The sequence below is a fragment of the Procambarus clarkii genome, chromosome 91 (genome assembly GCF_040958095.1).
Source record: "Procambarus clarkii isolate CNS0578487 chromosome 91, FALCON_Pclarkii_2.0, whole genome shotgun sequence".
NCBI classification, from domain to species: domain Eukaryota; kingdom Metazoa; phylum Arthropoda; class Malacostraca; order Decapoda; family Cambaridae; genus Procambarus; species Procambarus clarkii.
In genome coordinates this window covers 4,649,029-4,672,330 of record NC_091240.1, presented here as the reverse complement: position 1 = coordinate 4,672,330, position 23,302 = coordinate 4,649,029, and the positions used below count along the sequence as shown (strand labels likewise).

General features: G+C 42.1%; 1 protein-coding gene across 1 annotated transcript in view; it reads right to left on the bottom strand.

Moving 5' to 3' along the window:
- LOC123773942 (uncharacterized) overlaps positions 1-21,493 on the bottom strand; it is a 29,768-nt gene extending 8,275 nt beyond the window's left edge. The window contains exons 1-7 of the mRNA XM_045767925.2: positions 21,410-21,493; positions 14,145-16,065; positions 13,346-13,521; positions 11,742-11,897; positions 3,502-3,681; positions 2,164-2,368; positions 757-1,322 (exon numbers count right to left, since the gene is read on the bottom strand). Coding sequence (XP_045623881.2) covers positions 757-1,322; positions 2,164-2,368; positions 3,502-3,681; positions 11,742-11,897; positions 13,346-13,521; positions 14,145-16,035 — 3,174 coding nt within the window. The 5' untranslated portion in view covers positions 16,036-16,065; positions 21,410-21,493. The remainder of the gene's footprint in view (positions 1-756; positions 1,323-2,163; positions 2,369-3,501; positions 3,682-11,741; positions 11,898-13,345; positions 13,522-14,144; positions 16,066-21,409) is intronic.
- Positions 21,494-23,302: the final 1,809 nt, after the last annotated feature.

Below are 23,302 nucleotides of genomic sequence, written 5' to 3'. Positions count from 1 at the left end.
TTGTCATACTGAAGGCCTCTTTTTGCTGTTAAGAAGAGTTGTAGCCATCTTTGAAACAGTTCTGAGAATTTCCCTACACAAATGAACTGTTTACACCATATCCATGAAAAATATTGGTGTGCACCAACACACATTATTCTTTAGTTTATATAGATGGTTGTGTTAATTGTAAAGTTAAGAAAACGGAACAATCTGGGATGTACAGCCCAATAATGTAGTGTACTCAAAAATTGGCTGGAGACATAGGTTTGCATGTTTCCTGACTGGATCATAACTAGCCACCACCTTCCCTTGCAACTCTCAAGATGAGAGGTGCAGATGTGTGCCCCTCTCAAGATATATCTTTCAAGTAAATTCCTAAGTGAGGCAAGAACTACGACTTAAGAACATTTCAAGACAGATTAACCTTGTTAAGAGTGAATATAAGAAACTACACTATAATAATATTAATATATTTAATAAATTTGATAAGCCTACTGGGGAAAAGGGTACTATATGATCTATAAAATCCTCCTCTTGTTCACTCTCTTTCTTAATTAAATTGTTCTATTTAACTAATGATAATTACAACATTTCTTTCCTCTAATTCTTCAAAATAGTTATGTCAACTTACTGTTGACATAACTATAACATAACATGACATAGTAAATTAAACATGACATAGATCTGTATAAATCTACCAAACCCTAAACATGACACAGATTTGTATAAATCTACCAAAGAAATGTAACAGGGTAACTCAGCAAAACAGCTCACCTTTTCCAGCATATTCAAAGGTGAGGGAGTAGGCCCTGGGGCTGGAATGTGGGCTCTTGCTGATGAAGATCTGGCACCTGATCTAACCCTCGATCCCCTTCCTCTGCTGCGACGCCCTCTTTTTGTCCGCCGGTTTCTGCCTCGACTCTCTTGAACAGGAGTCAGCTCATATGGAATGTCAAATTGCGGGGAGTGTACATCTGCTTGCTGCTGTGTGGGCAAGGCAGTTTGTGTGTCCAGGGGTTGGGTAGTAAGAGTTTCCATGGGTAAACTAGGTTCTCCACTGGTTTCTGAAGCCTGAGTACCAGGCGTAGGGCTCAATACAGACTTGTTTATTTCATTCCCTTCTTCACCCATGGGCTTGACAGAATCTGATAATGTTTTAATAGCAGAATATGACTGCTTTAGGTCATCTAAAGTGAGAGGGCGTTCTCGGCGATGGTCTGGAAATTTTTTAAAATGGGCTTCAATTTTTCCCATATAGAGTTTTCCACACGTCAAGCAAGTATAGCGAAGACGAGTTATAATGGGCACCTCTCTCTTTTTTCGTTCAGGTAACTCTAAAACTGAAATAAAAGTGCATTGATATTAATAAGGATTCAAACTTATATGAAAAGCTAATTTCCAAGATGTATCATTTGACTGTACCTTCATACATGTTCTCATTGTGTTATTGAATATTTATTGCAGTAAAGCAGGGGCCACATACAACATGGTACTGCAAGAATATTCAAGCACCACAGCAGTCTCTTTGTGTGCTGAGGGAGTCATTAAAGAATTTTAACAGTCTCCGTGGTGTTGTGGTAAGACACTCGCCTGGCGTTCCGCGAGCGCTATGTCATGGGTTCGTATCCTGGCCGGGGAGGATTTACTGGGCGCAAATCCTTAACTGTAGCCTCTGTTTAACGCAACAGTAAAATGTGTACTTGGATGAAAAAACGATTCTTCGCGGCGGGGATCGTATTCCAGGGACCTGCCCGAAACGCTATGCGTACTAGTGGCTGTACAAGAATGTAACAACCCTTGTATATATCTCAAAAAAAAAAAAAAAAAAAAAAGAATAACTAATCCAGCCTGGAAATTACATCCAGTAAGTCTTTTCACAACAAAATAAAAAAATCTTCCAAGCTCATGCTTGTGATTACAGGCGACTGTCAAATGAGAGCTCACATCTTCCAAAAACAACAAGACCCAGAAAAATCAATAGCAGAATTTTGTAACAAATATCCACACATGGGGTATAGCCACAAATAAATGAAGCAGTAGAATGGTTAATTTACTTTCAAAGCTTATCATAAGAATTCTCATAATTCTCAAAAATTAATCATATACTAGCAACTGAACACAATATATATATATATAACAAATTCCACAGCCAGAAATATAATGACAGCAACCACTACTCACCTGGCTGCGGCTTCTCTTCGGGTTCAGGTTGCTCGTGATCGCTGTAGTCACAATAACCAACACCAGGGGCATTCTTGTCCTTAATGTCATCATTAAAATTAATTGGGTGGAGATGCTTGAAATCCTTCATCATGTGACGGGGTGGTCGAGAGATGCGGCCAGAACGTGTCCGAGAAATTAGTTTCTTTCTTTCTTCATTTTCATCCTGATGAGACGTTGAGCTCATGAAATATTTATTTCACTCAACAATTATTTACATTGGTCTAACTAGATAGTGTTCAAACTAGGAGGCGGGGCATAAAGAGCTAGATTTTATGCCTCCATAGTCACTGGTAGGTAAGCACTGATAGAGAAGCACAGACTGGGGTATAAGGAGCAGAGATTGGAGTAGACACCTAATTTCCCTACGATCTCAAGGGATTACAATAGAATAAAAGCCTTAATGCACACACCTAAGTATTATCATATTACGTTATATTCTATCTAGACGCTGATGGGTCCCTGGAATCCACAACTGTACTTCTTCATTTTTCTACCTGCTATTACTTAATATATAAAATTATGTAATGGCTTTGTTTATTGTCAACCCCACTTCTCCAAATATATCTAAGACAACTTGAGTAAGAACACAAGCAAAGCCTGAAGACACTGCAAGTAAGGCTGATTAGTTGAGAACCTGGATGTAATCATGTCTGAAGGTCTGACTTTTAGAGAAAAAAAAATTATAACTGCAAATGAATAAGCGGCAAAAGTCACAAGTTCACTATACTGTAACGATATGCTCTTCGTTGGTGTGGCTCTCAGAAGCTCCCTGGGGTAAGTGCTGGTCCAGCTAAGCCCATGAAAGGTGGGCATCAGGTCTCCGAAATACACCCTTGTCTACCAGAAGCTGGAACCAGAATTGGGTTCTCTCTCTCTATGAAATGAAGGTAAGTTTGGGGATCAGAGATCATAGCGTGCTTACACCATGACAATGAAGGATTGCTTCGTTACTTTGAACACCTAATTTCCTTCATCAATGTCAGTTGTACTTAATATTTTTATTTCTATATACCCCTTGACATGTTTAGCATTTAGAAATTTGTTTGGGATGCTTTCTACAAACAGATTTTGGACAACTCCAAAGCCCCAACATTATGAGAACTGTCGTGTGCCCCAGTGATCCCCCCCTCACGTATTCCCTGTCATTAGGCTTAGCTGGACCAGTGCTTAACTTGAGGGGAAAGGAGTCTACCAAGGGGGCCTCTCTTGGTATGACTAAAACAAGTACTGCAGAAACCTGTACTTGTATGAGTCAGTCCTGTAACATACTGATAAAGGAAATTCTTAAAGCCCTACCAATATAGTATCCACATCAACTTCCTCCTCTTCAATTAATTTCATTTTTCTCCAATCCTTGGATTTTCTCCCTTTCCTCTTCTCCAGTAGTCCCAGTCGTCCTTCCCACGTGAGGTGCTCGTCCTTGCCCTCGTCATCGTCGTCGTCGTCCCCATGGAGGATGTCCTCAGGAAACACAACCTTGAACATAATAACTGCACCTGTACACACCGAGTTGACATGGGCATATACAGAAATGAATCTCATGGAGAGAAAAAAAAAAAAGGAAATGAGAGAGAAAAAGAAAGTGAATGAGAAATTGAACTGTTCTTCTAAAATTGCAACCTATTGCATTTTCCTTAAGGGAATGGAGTGTTGGTCACTCCTAACACTGAGGTAACAGCTACACTAGGAGGAAAATGTACCCAAGTATTGCACATTTATATTGTAGAATACACAGGGATGTCTATCATTATATACAAATACTTTATCTGGCCCTGGGGACTTGTTGAATTTTCATTTTTCTATTTATTTACTAATTTCTTCCTTGCTAACCACTAAACTAGTCAACTTGTCCTCTTTACCTCTTTCATAGATTTCTTCAGGTGATGTAATGCATGTTAAGTGACTGATGGGTCATCTAGCACAACAAAGTGATTGCAAGTTCAAAACACGGCAGGAAGCCCACACTGTTGCATCAGAACACTAGGGCACTGCTTGCTTGTGTTACGAACCCAAGTCCACCGTCGGAACACGGAGCAGTGACATCAACGCCATCTCCCGAAAAAAAACCACAACATGGGCAACGCCATCTAGTGATGACGGGAATATACCGGCAATAGGCGCTGGATACCTGTCCTAGTCGGCTCGAGAGGTAGCCGGTGCTGATCTCTGGTGAGGTGGCGCTTAGACAATGAGCGCCATCTATGGAGCAAAAGGGTGTACGTTTGTGGCTAAGCCAGTAAGTGATATGTCCTAGTGGTCCCCATGTAGTATCCCAGTGTACTGATGACGTGTCTGTATTCACAGAGTCATCGTAGGGCTGCTGTGATACAAGATAAATCAGTCTACCCAAGGCAGCCAAGGTCTCTACACCAGTCTGCTTTACAGAAGCAGGGAGCTGCTGCCGGACGAGAACTGTAGTGTGTTCAACTGTCTGCCTGAGGAGTGGCAGTGACGGGATTCACCGTACCCGGGGCTGGCTGGTGGAAGAGACAACCGACTGTGGTGCCAAAAAAGGAGAGTAACCAGCGAGTTACACGAAGCTCCTGCCTAGGGCTCGCAACCCTAGTATTCGCTTGTGAAGTGGCCTAACAGCGTGAGGCTGATTGGTACCTGCCAGCAACAGGCTGGACTGTGGTTGTGGGCCTTCACGAAGAGGCACCTAGTGGAATTGTGGTTTGGCTGGCCCGTGGCCAGGGTAGACTCATCGTTGTTTCCTGGTGCCTGCTGAGGGTAGTACCACGGATAAGGAAACACGGTACAAGACTGCACGGATTGAGATTCACCGAGTGTTCAGTGTCTTCTGAGAGAGACGATGATGTACATAGTATAGCAATACTTCCTTTTAAGACTTTTATATATACAGTGGCACCTCGACATACGATTGCCCCTACTTACGATAATTTCGAGTTACGATGTAAATTTCATAGAAAAATGCAACTCGACATCCGATGATGTCGTCGACTTCCGATATTTATTGGTACACGTTCGGGTCGACCAAGCGTGTGGTTCCCAGTCACGGGCCGACCTGCCTCGTTTACTACAGCTGCCCGCTTAGTGACGATCGCGCCTATAAGAAATTCCGCTTTTGTGGTGATTTTTTGCATTTTAAACATTAAAGTAATTATTATATATCACGCCATGAGTCCCAGGAAAGTCAGTGGTAAGGCTCAACATATGAAAACCCATGTAAGGATGACCATAGAGCAGAAACAAGAGTACAGAATGTCTCTTCCTCAACAATTAGGAAAATGTGTGCAGCATGGGAAGAATTGCAAACCTTTGCTGAAACGAGTCACCCAAATCAAGCTGCAGTAGGTCGTTGCCTTAACCTATTCAATGTCACTGTGATGCATCATTACAGACAAATGTTAAAATAGAGGGAAAAACAAATGTCTCTTGACAAATTTGTAGTGAGACAAACAAGCACTGAACCACAACCAGGTCCTAGTGGTATTCAGGCAAAACATAGGAGAGAGAGTACCCCAGAGAAAACATCACTGCCTGATGTGTTAATGAAAGGGGACTCCCCTTCCAAACAGGAACAACTCCCTTCCTCCCCCCTCATCACCATCTTCCATACGCCATCAAGAGCCCTCCATAAAGGTAAGAGACACTTTGGTACTGTATTGTAGTTAGGGAAAAAACATTGTATTCAGTATAAAATGTATTTGTATGTTAATATTTTGGAAGGTGGGGAACGGATTAATTCAATTCTCTTTATTTCTTATGGGAAAAATCGCTTCGACTTACAATATTCCAACTTACGATCCGTCTCTGGGAATGGATTAGCATCGTAAGTCGAGGCCCCATTGTATATGGTGATGGGAAGAATAATTATATATGGTTAAAGTGACGAACTGGTGTATTTAATGTACTGTACCTCCTTCTTTAGTTTTACTTGCATTACTGAGCTCACCCCTTGAAAGCCACTACTAGCTTGGGGCCGGATACCAGAACTTTCATACCACCTGAAAAGAACCCGGTTGCGTCCCATTGTGGCCGTAACAGCTTGATACTTGCTTGATGGGATGGATACTGGCTTGATAGGAGCCGGTCGGCCGAGCGGAAAGCACACTGGACTTGAGATCCTGTGGTCCCGGGTTTGATCCCGGGCGCCGGTGAGAAACAATGGGCAGAGTTTCTTTCACCCTATGCCCCTGTTACCTAGCAGTAAAATAGGTACCTGGGTGTTAGTCAGCTGTCACGGGCTGTTTCCTGGGGGTGGAGACCTGGTCGAGGACTGGGGGGTGGAGACCTGGTCGAGGACTGGGCCGCGGGGACACTAAAGCCCTAAAATCATCTCAAGATAACATCAAGATGGGATTCTGGGAGTTGTTCTACTCCCCAAGCCCGGCCCAAGGCCAGGCTTGACTTGTGAGAGCTTGGTCTAACAGGCTGTTGCTTGGAGCGGCCCGCAGGCCTACATACCACAGCCCGATTGGTCCGGCACTTCTGAAAGAAAATTATCTAGTTTTCTGTTAAAGATATCCACGGTTGTTCTGGCAATATTTCTTATACTGTACTAACTGGGAGGATGTTAAACAACTGTGGACCTCTGATGTTTATACAGTGTTCTCTGATTATACTTATGGCACCCCTGCACTTCACTGGTTCTATTTTGTATTTTCTTTCATATCGTTCACTCCAGTAAGTTGTTATTTTTCTGTGTTGATTTGGGACCTGGCCCTCCAGTATTTTCCTTGTGTATATTATTTGTTATCTCATCTCCTTTCTAGCGCGTACATGTTTGCTCGTCTTTCTCATTTTTGCTCTCAGTTCATATTACCGGTTTGCTCTTCAATATTGCTGTTGTTTTTGTATACCTCGACACAATGTCCTTCCACATTGCTAATTTGGCTCTCTAAACTATCAGTCCCTGGATTGTGTTCCGTGTTCGTTGCTGTTTTTACACAATCTACATATATTTCTGGTAGTTTTTGTGTGAATGGTAGCCTATGTGCTTCAGGAATGTCAGCCCCAACAACTTAACACAGTGGTGTTAAGTTCACATAGTGGCACCAAATCCACACACAGGTGCCAAATCTACATATTGTCGCACCAAACCAAATGTGGTGTAAAATCCACACTATAGTACAGAATCACCATTAAGGTTCCAATGAAACACTGTGGTCCTAAACCTACAGTGTTGCCAAGTTCACTCAGTGGTACAAGATCAGTACTGTTGTGCCAAATCCATATTGTATCAAATCCACACTGTACTTCCAAATTCACACTTAAATGCCAAACTCACACAGTGGCACCAACTCCAGTTGTACCAAATCCACGCCATGATATCAACTGCAAACTGTGGCACAAAGTTCACACTATACAAACATACTAGTATACTGGCTATATAAAATCCTACTTCACAGCCAAGAAAAATTAACCCTTAAACTGCGCAACACGTCATATGACGTGTTAAGTAACTTGCAATAAATTGCGCATCATGTCATATGATGTGTTGGAGTACCGCACAAGATCTGAATGGCCAGCGGGGTAGGGGGGCCTCCATACGCTGCCCAGGGGCTATAGTAAACAGCCGCCATTTTGTAAAAAATCCAGCTCACGCTACCAACGCGTGGGAGGCCTCAGTTACCCAGCGGTCATCATGGCAAGCGCACGGTCAAACGCCTCCAGGGCACACACCACGCAATCACTTACCCAAGAGCAAATAGCTAGTGAATTATTTTCTGATGGTGAGGAAAGTGATTTTGATGACTCTGACAATGATAAGGACTATACACAATTGACCGATGATAGTAGCACAGACAGTGAAAATGTAATACAGCCTCCTCCCATGACGAGGCCTACACACTCACCCGTGCCACCTCGCCCAGTGTCTACTCCAATCCACCCACGACCACACAGTTCCTGTGATTATTTAGAGTATAAGGATATTTTGGGCAATGAGCCAGAGGAAGGTGACTCATTTTCTGGATTTAGTGAAGTGGATTCAGAGCATAGTGTTACCGTGCCTGTTGCTAGTACCAGTGATTTTAACGGGCGAGGATTTGTCGCGTCAGCAGCGTCTCGCCCAGCCAAGCGCCACCTCATGGAAACCACATGAGGAACCAAGACCCTCATCTTCACATGCTTTCACCTCACGTTCACGTAGCGGCCGTACTTTGCGTAGACGGACTTCAGCTTCTGGTCCACGGTGTGCAACGCTTCCTCGCCATCGTGCCACTGTTGCGTCTCGCAGGACACCAGGTGTACTTGTGTGGAGTGATGGTGACGATTTTATTCCTCTAATTCCTGCCTTTGACAATAAAGACGTTGGGATTACAGACCTTTTCCCGGATAATGGTGAATCCATGTGTGAAATGGATTTATAGCATTTTATGGATTTTTACAGCATTTTACGATGAGCCGCTGATGGAATATATTGTACACCAAACGAACTTTCATGCGGCTACCTTGAGGCTACCTTGAGGTGCTTCCGGGGCTTAGTGTCCCCGCGGCCCGGTCGTCGACCAGGCCTCTGGCAGCCCGTACAGGACAGGCTCATCTCATTGGAAAAAGAGATAACAGAATATTCACGATTGCAGTGTTGTAAAAACACAACTGTAGATGAGATATATGTATTTTTAGCAATATGTATGTTGATGAAGCATTGTGTCAAACACCAGACTATTCCAACACCTTTCTTCGGGAAATATATGTCCCGAGACAGGTTTCAGATACTCCTCAGGTGTCTACATCTTGCAAGTAATGAGGACAGGACAGAGGATGATAGACTTTGGCGAGGCAGGCACTATATGAATGAAGTGATTGGAAAGTTCAGAGATTTCTACGTACCAGCACAGAAGCTGGTGATTGACGAATCCCTTGTGCTTTTCAAAGGACGTGTTACATTCAAGCAGTATATTCATCCAAAAGCAACAGATTTGGATTGAAATTCTTTGTTCTTTGTGACTGTGAAACAGGTTACGTGTTACACATGATTCTGTATTCTGCTAGCGATGTTGACATTCCCGGAAACAACCAACATGGTTTCTCAGGTAGTGTGGTGAAGTCAATGATGGCACCATGGATGAACAAGGGCCACATTTTGTACATGGATAACTACTATACAAGTCCCTTGCTAGCTAGGTTCCTGATTGAAAATAGAACTGGATTGGTTGGCACAGTAAAGCCAAGAAGAAGGGAAATGCCAGTGTTTGACAATAAACTTGAAGTTGGTGACTTCGAGCTAAGAAAATGTGATCAAATACTCTTAGTTAGGTGGAAAGACAAGAGAGAAGTGAACTTGCTGACAACCGTTCATGATGGTACAATGGTGAACAGTGGCAAGGTGAACTGAGTAACGCAAGATCCAGTATATAAGCTAGATTGTGTTCTTGACTATAATATCAACATACCTTTGGTTGATAAATCTGACATGATGGTGGGCAATGTCGAGTGTGTGTGGAAAACATTGAAGTGGATGAAAAAAGTGTTTTTCATCTTGTTGACATGAGCATGCTGAACTGCTACAATATGTATCTGGTGAAAACTGGACGTAAACCAAGTTTCCGTTCGTTTGCTTTTACACTTGGGACACAGTTATTAGCAAAGTTTGACAAAGATGTTCCTGGCATACAAAGACCCATCATGAACCCAGTGTTGTAGCATGTTGCTACACCCAGGCTCGCTCACATGGAGGCCTTTCAAGCACACAGACTAAAACATTTGCCACCAGCTGGAAAGTGTGCAATAGGCCAACGTGATTGCTTAGCTTGTAAAACAACAAAAAGGAGAGATCAGAAATGTAAACTTGTACAAACATGGTGTGAAGTATGTGCAGTCCCTGTGTGTGCTGTCGACTGCTTCAACAACTACCACTCTCTCCAAGACTTCTAAATGTGCAATAATTGTGCAAAAACCTGTAAATAGTACATGCATGGGTGTGTAAATATAATAATGAACAATGTGAATACATATTATATTGGCATAATGGAAAACATTTGTGTGCGCATGTGTATACTCGATGTATGCAACATTTATTGCCATTGACCATGATGTAACATTATATGCAACACAATTAGTGAATAATATTAGTGATAAAATACGTCTAGACACTGTAAATAATGCCGCAAAAATAAATGCGTGGCAACTCTGGCTGCTTGAAGACCGCGCACGACGCCTCCGGGACGCACCTTGCATGAGCGAACATGCAGGTTGTGACGTCATCGCCCATATTGTTGGCTCAATTACGTCGTTGGTAAGTACAATTAACACTTTGGCGCTCTCCACAAAGGTCACTCAGCCAACCGAATGTGCGCGCTGCGTTTTTATCGCTTAAGCGTAAAAACAAAAATGTGTATACTCTTTTTACTCTTCTGACCTTAGTTCTCATGCTACGTATTTCATTTTGGTACCAACGTGTTCGCAATAAAATTCTTTAGAAGAACATTAGTAAAATAAGTCACGAAACATATAGGGATACCAGCACCAAATAAATAACTACGTAGATGACTCGCCGTGAGCGCCCATCAGCAACAAAATGTTTTTACTCTTGGGATTGTAATCACCTCCAGACTTGTTCTACAGCGTTAATTTTGGTATCAATGGACTCGCAATGAAATTCCCAACACGGTGATATGAATATAAGCGTAGAATAATGATGCAGCCCGCCCGCAAGAGTGTGGGAAGTGGTGAAATTGTTACCCGGTATCGGTGACGGGACGACGCACGGCGCTTTGAAAGTTTATACTTATTTCACTCTCATGACATTAATTTTCTATGTATGTCATTCATTTTTATGTCAATGTGTTCGCAATAAAATGTTCTATGTGCCCATAGGAAAAAAATATCAACAAAGCGTAAGTTAGAATAGCGACAAATATAAAACAACGCTGGAACATATCAGTGAGCGTCAAACACACACGAAATATTTTTACTTTTGTTATGTTTGTCAAGATTATACTTGTTGCACACAGTTATTTTTGGTTGTATATTGATCGGAATAAAATTCCCTAAACAGACATATGCATATAATACATGATATGGGGGAAGAATTACCAGTATAAACGGCTAAAGTCACCCACCTGCAACCCGTTTGGGACAAAATACCATTTGATCGAAGTTATCCACACCTTTCATGAACTTATTGTACCATGCAGCCTAGTGGTGAGAAAGAGAGCCTCATAGCGCGCAGTTTGAAACAAACCCAAAGTAAATCGGATAATAATTGAATTTTATACAAATATTTTAAAAGTAGACATAACTTTATGTCCACTATGCGTTTACGTTAGACGAAACCGAACGCGCCGGCGCGTCCAGATAGCGCGAAAGTGTTAAATTTTTTTATATTTTTCTCGTGGTCAGGGAACACAACTTAACAGGTCAGGAAGAATATTTTTTTTTATGCACCTGTGGGTGACAAAGGCTAATTAGCCCTTAGCAACACAAGGGTTAAAATATGTTTTATAACTTAGCAGGTATTTATGGCTTCATGATCACCATGCTGTGAAAAAGCTGTACTATATACAGTATACATAAAACACACTTCAGAAAAATTGTGAGAAGTATGGTAAGTTCAGCATATACAATACCTTGTATACTATTTTCATATTAGTTTTTGGATCATATATCTCATGGTGGTCATGGTGGGTGGTTGGTGGAGCCGTGATGCGCCGCTGCTGCAATAAGGCCGTAATTTGTTCCAGCTGTCTCTCTTGAACTGGTTGCAAAGCCTGAAATGTGTTACCCTAAAAAAAAATATATATATATATATAGTATATATATAAATGGTATATAGGAAACTCTTTTCAAAGTATAATATGCAAAAACAATGAATGCATTAATTGCACCAACTTGGTTAAAAACTCATTATATTCGATATGCGAGTACTCCAGGGGCAGTGTGACAAATCCATGGGCATTGCGACACATCCAGAGGACATTGGGACATGTCCAGGGGCACTGGGACACATCCAGGGGCATTGTGACATGTCCAGGTGGCATTGTGATACATACAGGAAGCATTGTGACAAGTACAGGGGCATTATTCAGCCAATTTAATTGAGTAAATGTTTACATTAAATTATTCATCAGTGTCGCAGGTGTTTGAATTATAATATTGTGACTCTTGGATTTAAGTTGTCCTAAGGATATCACTTTCTAATTATGTCTTTACTTAACACTGTAAACATTGCATTGGTTGAGCAATAACATTGATTGAGAATAATTTTTTTTAGAATGGAGGACTTAATATTAGGGTGTTTGCAAATGAACCTACAAGAAATAGCTCCTGAAATTAAGGCAAATGTTTAGAATTCTGGTACAGCTAGGCCCATTATTTGCCTTTCAATATATTATTCCAGGTCTTCCCATCCATAAAACATTAAAATCAGTAAAAATATTTTACCAAAGGGCTACATGACTCGGTAATAATTGGGACCTTCTTGGCACCAACTTAAAGCATTCTTGTTGCTAACAGGTGGAGTTTTTCAGATGTCACATATACACAACATATACTGTAATTTGTGAACTAAAATTATTTCTAAGAAAACACTAAGGTATTCCCACTAGGGAGAGCACCAAATTACTACTTTAATAATAGACTAATGAACTTGGAACTAATAAATCAGCATCTGGCAATAATAAGCAAGAAAGATAATCGGTGAAACACAAATCTAGGCTAAATCTAAAAAAAATCTAGTGCCTAAAGACTTGTGGTGGCAAGAGAAATATGCTCAAGACACATACAATTATGTAAAACCAGTAAATGTGAATATACATAACATACATGTATATGAACATTTTGGTTAGATATAAATTGGAGCTGCCACATACAGGCCAATATGCCTTCTGCAGTTTCCTTCATTCATATGTTCATAATCATTTTGAACTGTGTCAGGGGTCACAACCCACCTCATTTGATAGACAAGAAAAACAAAAGCAGAAACTTGATAAAAGTGAAAGTGTGCACTTATCCAACGGGTTCATACACACACTACTGCATGCAGCTGCGTATGTAAAGAGGACGGATTAATATTTTACACTTAATAAACTTTAAGGGTAAAATCCATTTTTTTTTTTTTTCCTAGAGTAAAATATTTTTTTGAACATCATTACTGTACATATTTTTCTACGAAACAATTTAACTGAGGTTAATTTAAAGGCTTTGACATGATAAGGGAAGATAAGGGATTTACCTGTTGCACCAGCTGTATCGGGTTCTCACTAGAGCCAAGAGGCTTGGTATTATCACCTCCAGGAAGGTGTACAGTGAATGGAGTTTCATCCCCACCTGATGAACAATACACAATAGATGTCAAGCTTGGCGAGTCCGAGTTAGACTGACTACAGCTACTCAATGACTCGCTAGGTTCTGGAAAGATAATAAAATTAATTAACTTATATATATACTTCATCTGAGGGTGGACACAACACAGACAAGTCCAACAAGCGGTAATAAAACAGAGCAACTCTACAAAAATTATCAAAGCAGCATGATGTTATTAATAAGGTGTGCATTGCTCGAATATAATTAAGCATTGTTTGGCCTGGTCAGTAACTGATGAGTTTCCATCTGAAAATATTCACCCGCAGCTAGGAGGACCTTGAGTAGCCAACTGAAGGCTGACTGTCCCCAACAGGGTATGCTCACACCCAAATAAATATATACTAGTATTTTATTTAATATAATCACTTGATCAAGGGACAGTTTAGCAATTTAAAAATAGTACTGAACTTTAAAAAACTGTGGAAGGAATCAATTTCTAAACCAATATATAATGACAAATTACTGTACTAAAATTGTAGCTTAAATAAATAATGTGCTCCAGACTGTTCATGTGGTAAATGAGGAGTGATGAGAGTCAATGAGGAATTGATACAAGTTAAAAAATCAGCTCTCGAAAGTCTCTCTTTGTTTATGAGATGTACAGTAACTCAGTAAGTAATGTTCCATTTAATAATTAATTTTCAAAAGAATTCACATTTTAAAGTTACCTGCACATTTGATGGAGGGAACTGATGTAGTGGATGGAGCCATGGTACGGATTGCTGAGCCGGTCACACAAATAGGCCCAGTACTAACTTTAATGGTGAGTGCTCGATCACCAGACACCACCGAGCCTTGGTGTAACTTGGGTGGAGTTTCACAATGTAGAATGGAAGCAGTTTTGGATGGGTGATGAAGTGCCATATCTTCTATGCTCAGTTGGTTTGTTACCTCTCTCTCGGCCAAAAGTGACGACTGATTGAGCAGCTCATTACCAGGGCCCAAAGTGAATCCATTGGCCGATGTCATAACCAAGGTTTGAGTTGATGAACTTGCCGCATTAGACAACCCTGCTATTGATGCACTGAATGTGCTGGAAGGTATCACAGTTTCTATATCATGACTCTTCGTTATTACCTCACAATCCTGATGAATTTGTTTTGTGTCCAAAAAAGAAGTTAAATTCCTAAACTTTGTCCTCTTTGCTATATTACGCAAGTACATACTTCCAGGAACTTTAGGTGCTGGTTTGGTAGCAACAGTCTTCCAGTCAATGTGCTTGGGCTTAATGTTGGTGTACTTTTTTATTTGCTGAGTGGAATTTATAGGCAGACTTATCTTCTGTACACTTTGACCTGGACGTGGAAATGACAACAAAGTTTTGTCAGAAGTCTCTGCTACATGATGAATCTGTGAATTATTTAGCAAAACTGAATTTAGATTTGGGGGTTCATCAACTGAAACTTTACCTGTAACATCAGAATCTGAACCTCTTATCTTGAGGATGGAGATACTGCCATCATCATTATACTCAGGGATAAAGAGGAAAGGCCCTAAACTAACATCTGCATCATTTGCTGAAACATCACAAGAGCTATTCACACTGATTCCATCAGTTCTATCCTCTCCTGGGAATACAGATGCAGCGTATCCTTCAGAGTCTTTAGTGCTGTGTTCACCCACTCCAAACCGGCTCTTCTGGTCATTTTCTAGATTTGGGACTGTGGAAAGTTCATCAATTTTATCTGGACGAGAATTAACTGGTTGTTGCTCAACAGTGACATTTCCAGCCAACAGCTGTGGAAGATTCAGCTTACAAGCCTCTTCTGGTGAAAGCTCAATTGTTTGGGTACTACCATCTTCTCCCTGGATGATGGCAACTATTGTAGACAAATTTCTATGATGAACCTGACTGTCATCTGCACTTACCTGCAAAACTTGGCCTTGATCTGTAGTTACATTTACACTTTGTGCATCAACTTGCATACGGTTTGAAGCAATAGGAAGTCTAACAAGATTCTGGAGGCTGTCTACTGAGCCCATTTCCTGACTACTGCCCTCTATCTGAGTGTGTAAAAGTTCAGTATTGGCTGCCAGTGCAAACATATCACTCCCACAGCTCTCTTCCCCATCACCGAAACTAGAATTTTTAGCCAATGCTCTCTGCACTGAGGCATCGTGAAAATGTAAGAATCCTTCCGATTCAACTTCATTACCCTTTTCAGGTCCATCAATATTAACAGCTTTATCTGGGAACAATAAATCATACTCCAGCTTTTGATGGTGTAGAGGCTGTCCTATTATTTTATGCACACTTCCAGCCTTATTTTGTGAAAGCATAAACCCTGGCACTTCTCTACCGTTCACTTTGACCTGTACAAAGTTAGATCTTAAACCGTCTCCAATGCTTTCAGATTCTCCCAATCTTGATCCCAAGGTTTGGGAATCCTTGCTGCCTTCTCTCGGATTAATGACACCTTTTGAATCATCGTGCAATTCCACACTTCCCGATCCTTCAACTGCTGCAGCGAGAGCTGTATTTGTTGGGATTTGTGAATCCGTCCCATCATTTGTTAAAATCACTGGTTGTCCATTGAGAAAAAAGAGTGTTTTACTCATTTTATCAATCAGCAATAACGTCTCATGTTTCTGAAAAAAAAGAGGAGAAATAAAAAATTTAACTCATTAAATAATTCCAGTACTGTACTGTAATGCAATGTATATACTGTACATAATCTCTCAAACTTTAAAATGTTATATGTCACCTTTTGGAAAAATCTGAAAAAAGAACATCTAATCAGATTTAGGTCTAGTTTCATTGCATTGAAACAAGGAATCAAAGATACAGTATCCTAAAACTTCATAGCAGACAATACAGTTGAGTACTAGTACTATACAGCACTATATTAGATTAGTCAATAACAAACGACAATACAGTATATTCAAATATATTAAAATAGGTGCAGTGATTGCACACTATACAATGCTACAAAGGAGAAGAACCGTGGTCTTCCGTGGAACCGTTTACAGTCTCCGTGGTGTAGTGGTAAGACACTCGCCTGGCGTTCCGCGAGCGCTTTGTCATGGGTTCGTATCCTGGCCGGGGAGGATTTACTGGGCGCAATTCCTTAACTGTAGCCTCTGTTTAACGCAACAGTAAAATGTGTACTTGGATGAAAAAACGATTCTTTGCGGCAGGGGATTGTACTCCAGTGACCTGCCCGAAACGCTACACGTACTAGTGGCTGTACAAGAATGTAACAACTCTTGTATATATCTCAAAAAAAAAAAAAAAAAAAAAAAAAAAAAAAAAAAAAAAAGTGGCAGCTTGCCCACAGGAGCTGCCGAGCTGCAGTCCCACCCAGACACTCGCTGCCAGGTGAACAACACCATCAACCTCACATCTCTACACCAGTTTATTGACAGTTGAGATGCGGGATCAAAGAGCCAAAGTTCAACCCCCCACAAGCACAACTAGGCGAGTACACTAGAATACTAACTAACAAATGTGTCATAATGAAAAGTATGTTGTATGTTATCTTCAATATATTTTTAACTGAATTTTGAAATCTTTCATTAAAATTAGATAAAAATAGAGGTTTGAACACCCCCCGCAAGCACAACTAGGCGAGTACACTAGAATACTAACTAACAAATGTGTCATAATGAAAAGTATGTTGTATGTTATCTTCAATATATTTTTAACTGAATTTTGAAATCTTTCATTAAAATTAGATAAAAATAGAGGTTTTATGCTGTAGAATCGTGTATTATTTATCAGTGCTACATCTGGCAACATTTTCCCCATGAGCGGCCACTGGAAGGACCAGAGAGGAAGCCTACATTTCCACTGGAGCTTGTAGCCTCAACAGAAGAAACAGACAGACAGCCAAGGAAACCCTTGAACCTCAGGAAGCTGACTTCCTTGGCCCAACCCAAAGAGACAAGGAAATCAAATCGGATATAAGAGGCCCCCCTAACTTCCATCACATTCCCAGAGAAGTCAATCCCTGATGCTTCCTCCGCCAGCCCTGCAGAAAGAAACCACCTAGGAGCGCAAACCAACAAGGAACACATACCAAGTGAACAAAAGTAGGAGTAGAGGATGCTGACCACCTGGAACATGTATCTAAAACCAGACACTCGTAAAACAGCAGAGGATTAACATTGGCACCACTCTATTAACAGCAGCCGCAAGAACCTGTATCTCAACATCTGGTACAGCAAAGACCGCAGTCCAAAAGGCAGTTGCCTGAGAAGGTGGCTTGGCCAAAACAGAAGTCGAGTACCAACAGGTGGCATGCACCCATGGGTGAAAGGATCCCTGAACCCAACAGCCAGAATGACAGGCAACAGGAATGACCAAAAATATCCTGAGAAACTGCAAAAAGTTATCAGCTACAGAATCAGATGGGGAAGCCATAATGACTGGCTAATAATGTATACAAGTCAAACAGATTCTACATTAGCTGATGAGGGACATCAGTGGCACAGACATTACACCAATAGACAGTCATGCTAGGCACAGGGAAAGTATCTCAGCAAAGTAAATAAAATAAATTAAAATGTTTATTTAGGTAAAAGTACATACATAAAAGATGATTTATAAACAATGTTGGATTTCTAGATAGAGCTAATACATACAATGCCTAAAGCCACTAATACGCACAGCGTTTCAGTCAAACACTGAATCCCGACCAAGATCACTCAGTGAGATACCTGCTTGATGGGGTTCTGGGAGTTCTTTTACTCCCCAAGCCCGGCCCGAGGCCAGGCTCGACTTGTGAGAGTTTGGTCCACCAGGCTGTTGCTTGGAGCGGCCCGCAGGCCCACATACCCACCACAGCCTGGCTGATCCGGAACTTCTCTTAGAAAACAGTACAGTTTTCTCTTGAAGATGTCCACGGTTGTTCCGGCAATTTTTCTTTTAGTCGCTGGGAGGACGTTGAACAACCGCAAACCTCTGATGTTTATACAGTGTTCTCTGATTGTGCCTATGACACCTCTGCTCTTCACCGGCTCAATCCTGCATTTTCTTCCATATCGTTCATTCCAGTACGTTATTATTTTACTGTGTAGATTTGGGACCTGGCCCTCCAGTATTTTCCATGTGTATATTATTTGGTATCTCTCTCATCTCCTTTCTAGAGAGTACATTTAGAGAGCTTTGAGACAATCCCAATAATTTAGGTGTTTTATCTCGTCTATGTGTGTCGTATATGTCCTCTGTATTCCCTCTATTTCAGCAATCTCTCCTGCTCTGAAGGGGAAAGTGAGTACTGAGCAGTACTCGAGACAGGACAACACAAGTGACTTGAAGAGTACAACCATTGTGATGGGATCTCTGGATTTGAAAGTTCTCGTAATCCATCCTATCATTTGTCTGGCTGACGCAATATTTGCTTGGTTATGCTCCCTAAACGTTAGAGCGTCGGACATCATTATTCCCAAATCCTTGACATGCTGTTTTCCTACTATGGGCAGATTCGATTGTGTTTTGTACCCTGTATTATGTTTCAGATCCTCATTTTTGCCGTACCTGAGTACAGGTACCTGAAATTTATCATTGTTAAACATCATGTTATTTTCTGCTGCCCAATCAAAAACTTTGTTGATATCTGCTTGTAATTTTTCAATGTCTTCAGCAGAGGTAATTTTCATGCTGATTTTTGTGTCATCTGCAAAGGATGACACAAAGCTATGACTTGTATTTTTATCTATACTGTATCTGATATGAGAATAAGGAACAGTAGCAGTGCAAGGACTGTACCTTGAGGTATAGAGCTTTTAACTGCGCTTGGGCTCGATTTTATTTGATTAACTGTTACTCTTTGTGTTCTGTTCGACAGGAAATTGAGTATCCAGCGTCCTACTTTACCAGTTATTCCCATTGACCTCATTTTGTGTGCTATCACTCCGTGATCACATTTGTCGAACGCCTTTGCAAAGTCTGCGTATACAACATCTGCATTTTGCTTTTCTTCTAGAGCTTCTGTGATTTTGTCATAGTGGTTGAGTAACTGTGACAGACAGGATCTGCCTGCTCTAAATCCATGTTTTCCTGGATTGTGTAGCTCACTATTTTCCATAAAACTAGAAATTTGATTCCTAATCACTAACACTTTTATTATGTGTGATGTTAGTGCAACTGGTCAAGCAAAGCATGAGGACATGCTTTCTTGCCCCAAGCATCCCAATATGCACCAGGAACAGAGACGAGCATGACAGGCAAGTCATTTATATGCACAAGCACACATTCCAAAGACAACATCTTCCCATCCTTAAGCTTGCAGGAAAAACAAGCCTCTCGCACCACCTGGAAGCGAGGTAACTCGAGCGGTTAAAGCTTGTAGAGGAAGCTTGCATCTTTCTAAGCAAGTATCTGTAGTGAGGTACAAGAAAATTCAAGCTGGCTTCAGGGAAGCCCACCCCTGTCTACAGTTTAAGTAAAACCAAATGGTAAAGAGGAACATGCAATATGGTTGCATTAATAACAATTATGAAGCATAAAAAAATGGCCCCCAGTGGAATGTAATGTTCCAATGAAAGCCAACACCACTTGATTGACTGAGAAGCACAATAAAGTGACACAAGTTCAAGTTTACTGAGATAATAAGAGACATCTCAAAGGAAGAGAGTAGCTTAGGCTATTTGTACCCTCCTGTAAGGTGACACTGTACCACCCTAAGATTAAGCTGTACCAACCGAGAGACTGAGACTACCACTCTAGGGTGGGGGCTGTACCACACTAGGGTGGGGCTGTACCACACTAGGGTGGGGCTGTACCACACTAGGGTGGGGCTGTACCACACTAGGGTGGGGGCTGCACCACACTAGGGTGGGGGCTGCACCACACTAGGGTGGGGGCTGTACCACACCAGGGTGAGGGCTGTACCACACCAGGGTGGGGGCTGTACCACACCAGGGTGGGGGCTGTACCACACCAGGGTGGGGGCTATACCACACCAGGGTTGGGGCTATACCACACCAGGGTGGGGCTGTACCACACCAGGGTGGGGGCTGTACCACACCAGGGTGGGGGCTGTACCACACCAGGGTGGGGGCTGTACCACACCAGGGTGGGGGCTGTACCACACCAGGGTGGGGGCTGTACCACACCAGGGTGGGGGCTGTACCACACCAGGGTGGGGGCTGTACCACACCAGGGTGGGGGCTGTACCACACCAGGGTGGGGGCTGTACCACACCAGGGTGGGGGCTGTACCACACCAGGGTGGGGGCTGTACCACACCAGGGTGGGGGCTGTACCACACCAGGGTGGGGGCAGTACCACACCAGGGTGGGGGCTATACCACACCAGGGTGGGGGCTATACCACACCAGGGTGGGGGCTGTACCACACCAGGGTGGGGTCTATACCACACCAGGGTGGGGGCTGTACCACACCAGGGTGGGGGCTATACCACACCAGGATTGGGGCTATACCACACCAGGGTGGGGGCTATACCACACCAGGGTGGAGGCTATACCACACCAGGATTGGGGCTGTACCACACCAGGGTGGGGCTGTACCACACTAGGGTGGGGCTGTACCACACTAGGGTGGGGCTGTACCACACTAGGGTGGGGCTGTACCACACTAGGGTGGGGGCTGTACCACACTAGGGTGGGGCTGTACCAAACTAGGATTGAACTTTTCCATGTAAGGGTAAGGCTATAACACCAAGAAAGGGCTTATACCACACCAAGGTGAGGCTATGCCACTCAAGTGAGGCAATACCACACAAGTGAGGCTGTAGCACATTATAGTAAAGCTGTACCGCCCTAGGGTGTGGCTGTACCACATTACTGTGAGGCTATACCACCCTAGAGCGATGGTGCAGAACCCTAGGGAGAGGCTATATCACCCTAGGGTGTGGCTATGCCACACTACGGTGAGGCTGTACCACACCAAGGTGTGGCTGTAGCCGCCTAGGGTGAGTGTGTAGCCCCACCCTAGGGTGAGGGTTGAGGGCTACAAGGGCCGCCACTCACCTCGCCGCCTCAGTATCGCCTGCTCCAGTGTTGTCATTTGGTAGCCCGGCGCCAGCTGGCCCAAACTCTCTTCCCATGAGTTGGAATTAATATACTTACACACAATATATTACACATAACAGTTTCAAATTAATTTAAAATTCAAATTAAATTTAATTAATTATTTATAAATCCAATAGGAATGCTTAATAGAAGCGTAAATGTAAGTAATAGACGTCTGTTGAGGGATAATATTTAACCTCTCCGGCATACTTTGGGCCGGTCACATGTTTTAGTTCAACCTTCAATCAATTTTGTTTTATTATTAACAAACTGAGGTAGACACAGCAATGCTGCTGCTACCCTCTCCTATATGATGGATTACAGAGTATAGATCAAGAGCTAGCCATGAGTTTATCTATTTATCCACCATCTCTCAGGAATTAGAGGCGTTTTATTTTTTTATTTATTTATATATACAAGAGTTCGTACATTCTTGTACAGCCACTAGCACGCATAGCGTCTTGGGCAAGTCCTTAATCCTAATTTTCCCTGGAATATGACCCCGCCAAATCATGCTGGGTGAACAGAAGCTACAGTTAAGGATTAGCGCCTAGTCAATCCTCCCCTCCCTGGAAACACAAACCGAAACTGTCTCTATTTTCCGCTTGTTACAACATGTAATAAAGTTGTTACATCTTGGCTTAACGTGTTTATGACGTATTAGAACGTTGTTACAACTTGCTATATTTTTTGTTATAACTGGTTAGGAAGTGTTAAAACTTGTTCGAACGTTGTATCAACGTCGTAGTTTCGGTGTGTGTTTGGCGGGCTGCCAGGATACGAACCGAGGCCAAAGTGCTCGCGATGTGCCGGTCGAGTGTCTTACCACTGCGCCACGGGAACTGCCAAGATCAGCCCAAGCAGGACAGAAATGGCTGGGGACGTTTCCTGTCACCTAATGCGTCTGTTCACCCAGCAGTAAATAGGTACCCGAGAGTTAGTCAACTGTTGTGGTGTTGCATCCTTGGGAGGGTCTTAAGAGAGACCTCGATATAAGCCTAACATGTATATATACACTGGCTCTCTGTCCCACAACACAATGAATTAGTATTATACATGCCCAGCCACTTTGACTGGACGGTCTCGCTTCATGCAGGTCTGCGTTCAATCCCCAACCGTCCAAGTGGTTGGGCACCATTCCCCCGTCCCATCCCAATTCCTTATCCTGACCCTTTCCAAGTTGTTGTTGTTATAGATTCAGCTACTCGGAACAAGTTCCAAGTAGCATGGGCTATGGTGAGCCCGTAACTTCCAGTGCTATATAGTCAGGATGGCTTGGCGCTTTCCCTTGATAACTACCTACCTTATTATACATGCTAATTATTATTATTATTATTATTAGTATTAGTATTATTATTATTATTATTATTATTATTATTATTATTATTATTATTATTATTATGCATGGTTATTATTGCTATACATGGTAATTATTATTATACACGGGATGAGAAGAAACATAAGATGCTAGTCTAATATACTAGTCCGTACTAGTAAACTCTTGGTAAAGCATAAGAATATCTTCCAAAATTCGCGAGAGTATGAATTAATTACAGCGCTCAAATTACCATTTGGTCTGAAGTGACAGCTAACAGAGCAGTCACAGATATAGTGATGGAGAATGTGTCCCAGCTCTTCTTCACATAGTTTAAATTACAAAAAATAAAACCAAAAACTTTATTCATAAGTGGTTGTACACTTGTAACACTCATGCCCTCAGGTGAGGGCACGAGGCAGGGTACAGGTGAGGGTATCACTCACCAGGTGGCACCACCTGACGGCACACTCGTCAACTCTGCTCCTGGGGAAAAAAAATGGAACCGCCTACCCGCCGAGGCCGCAAGCGCTAAA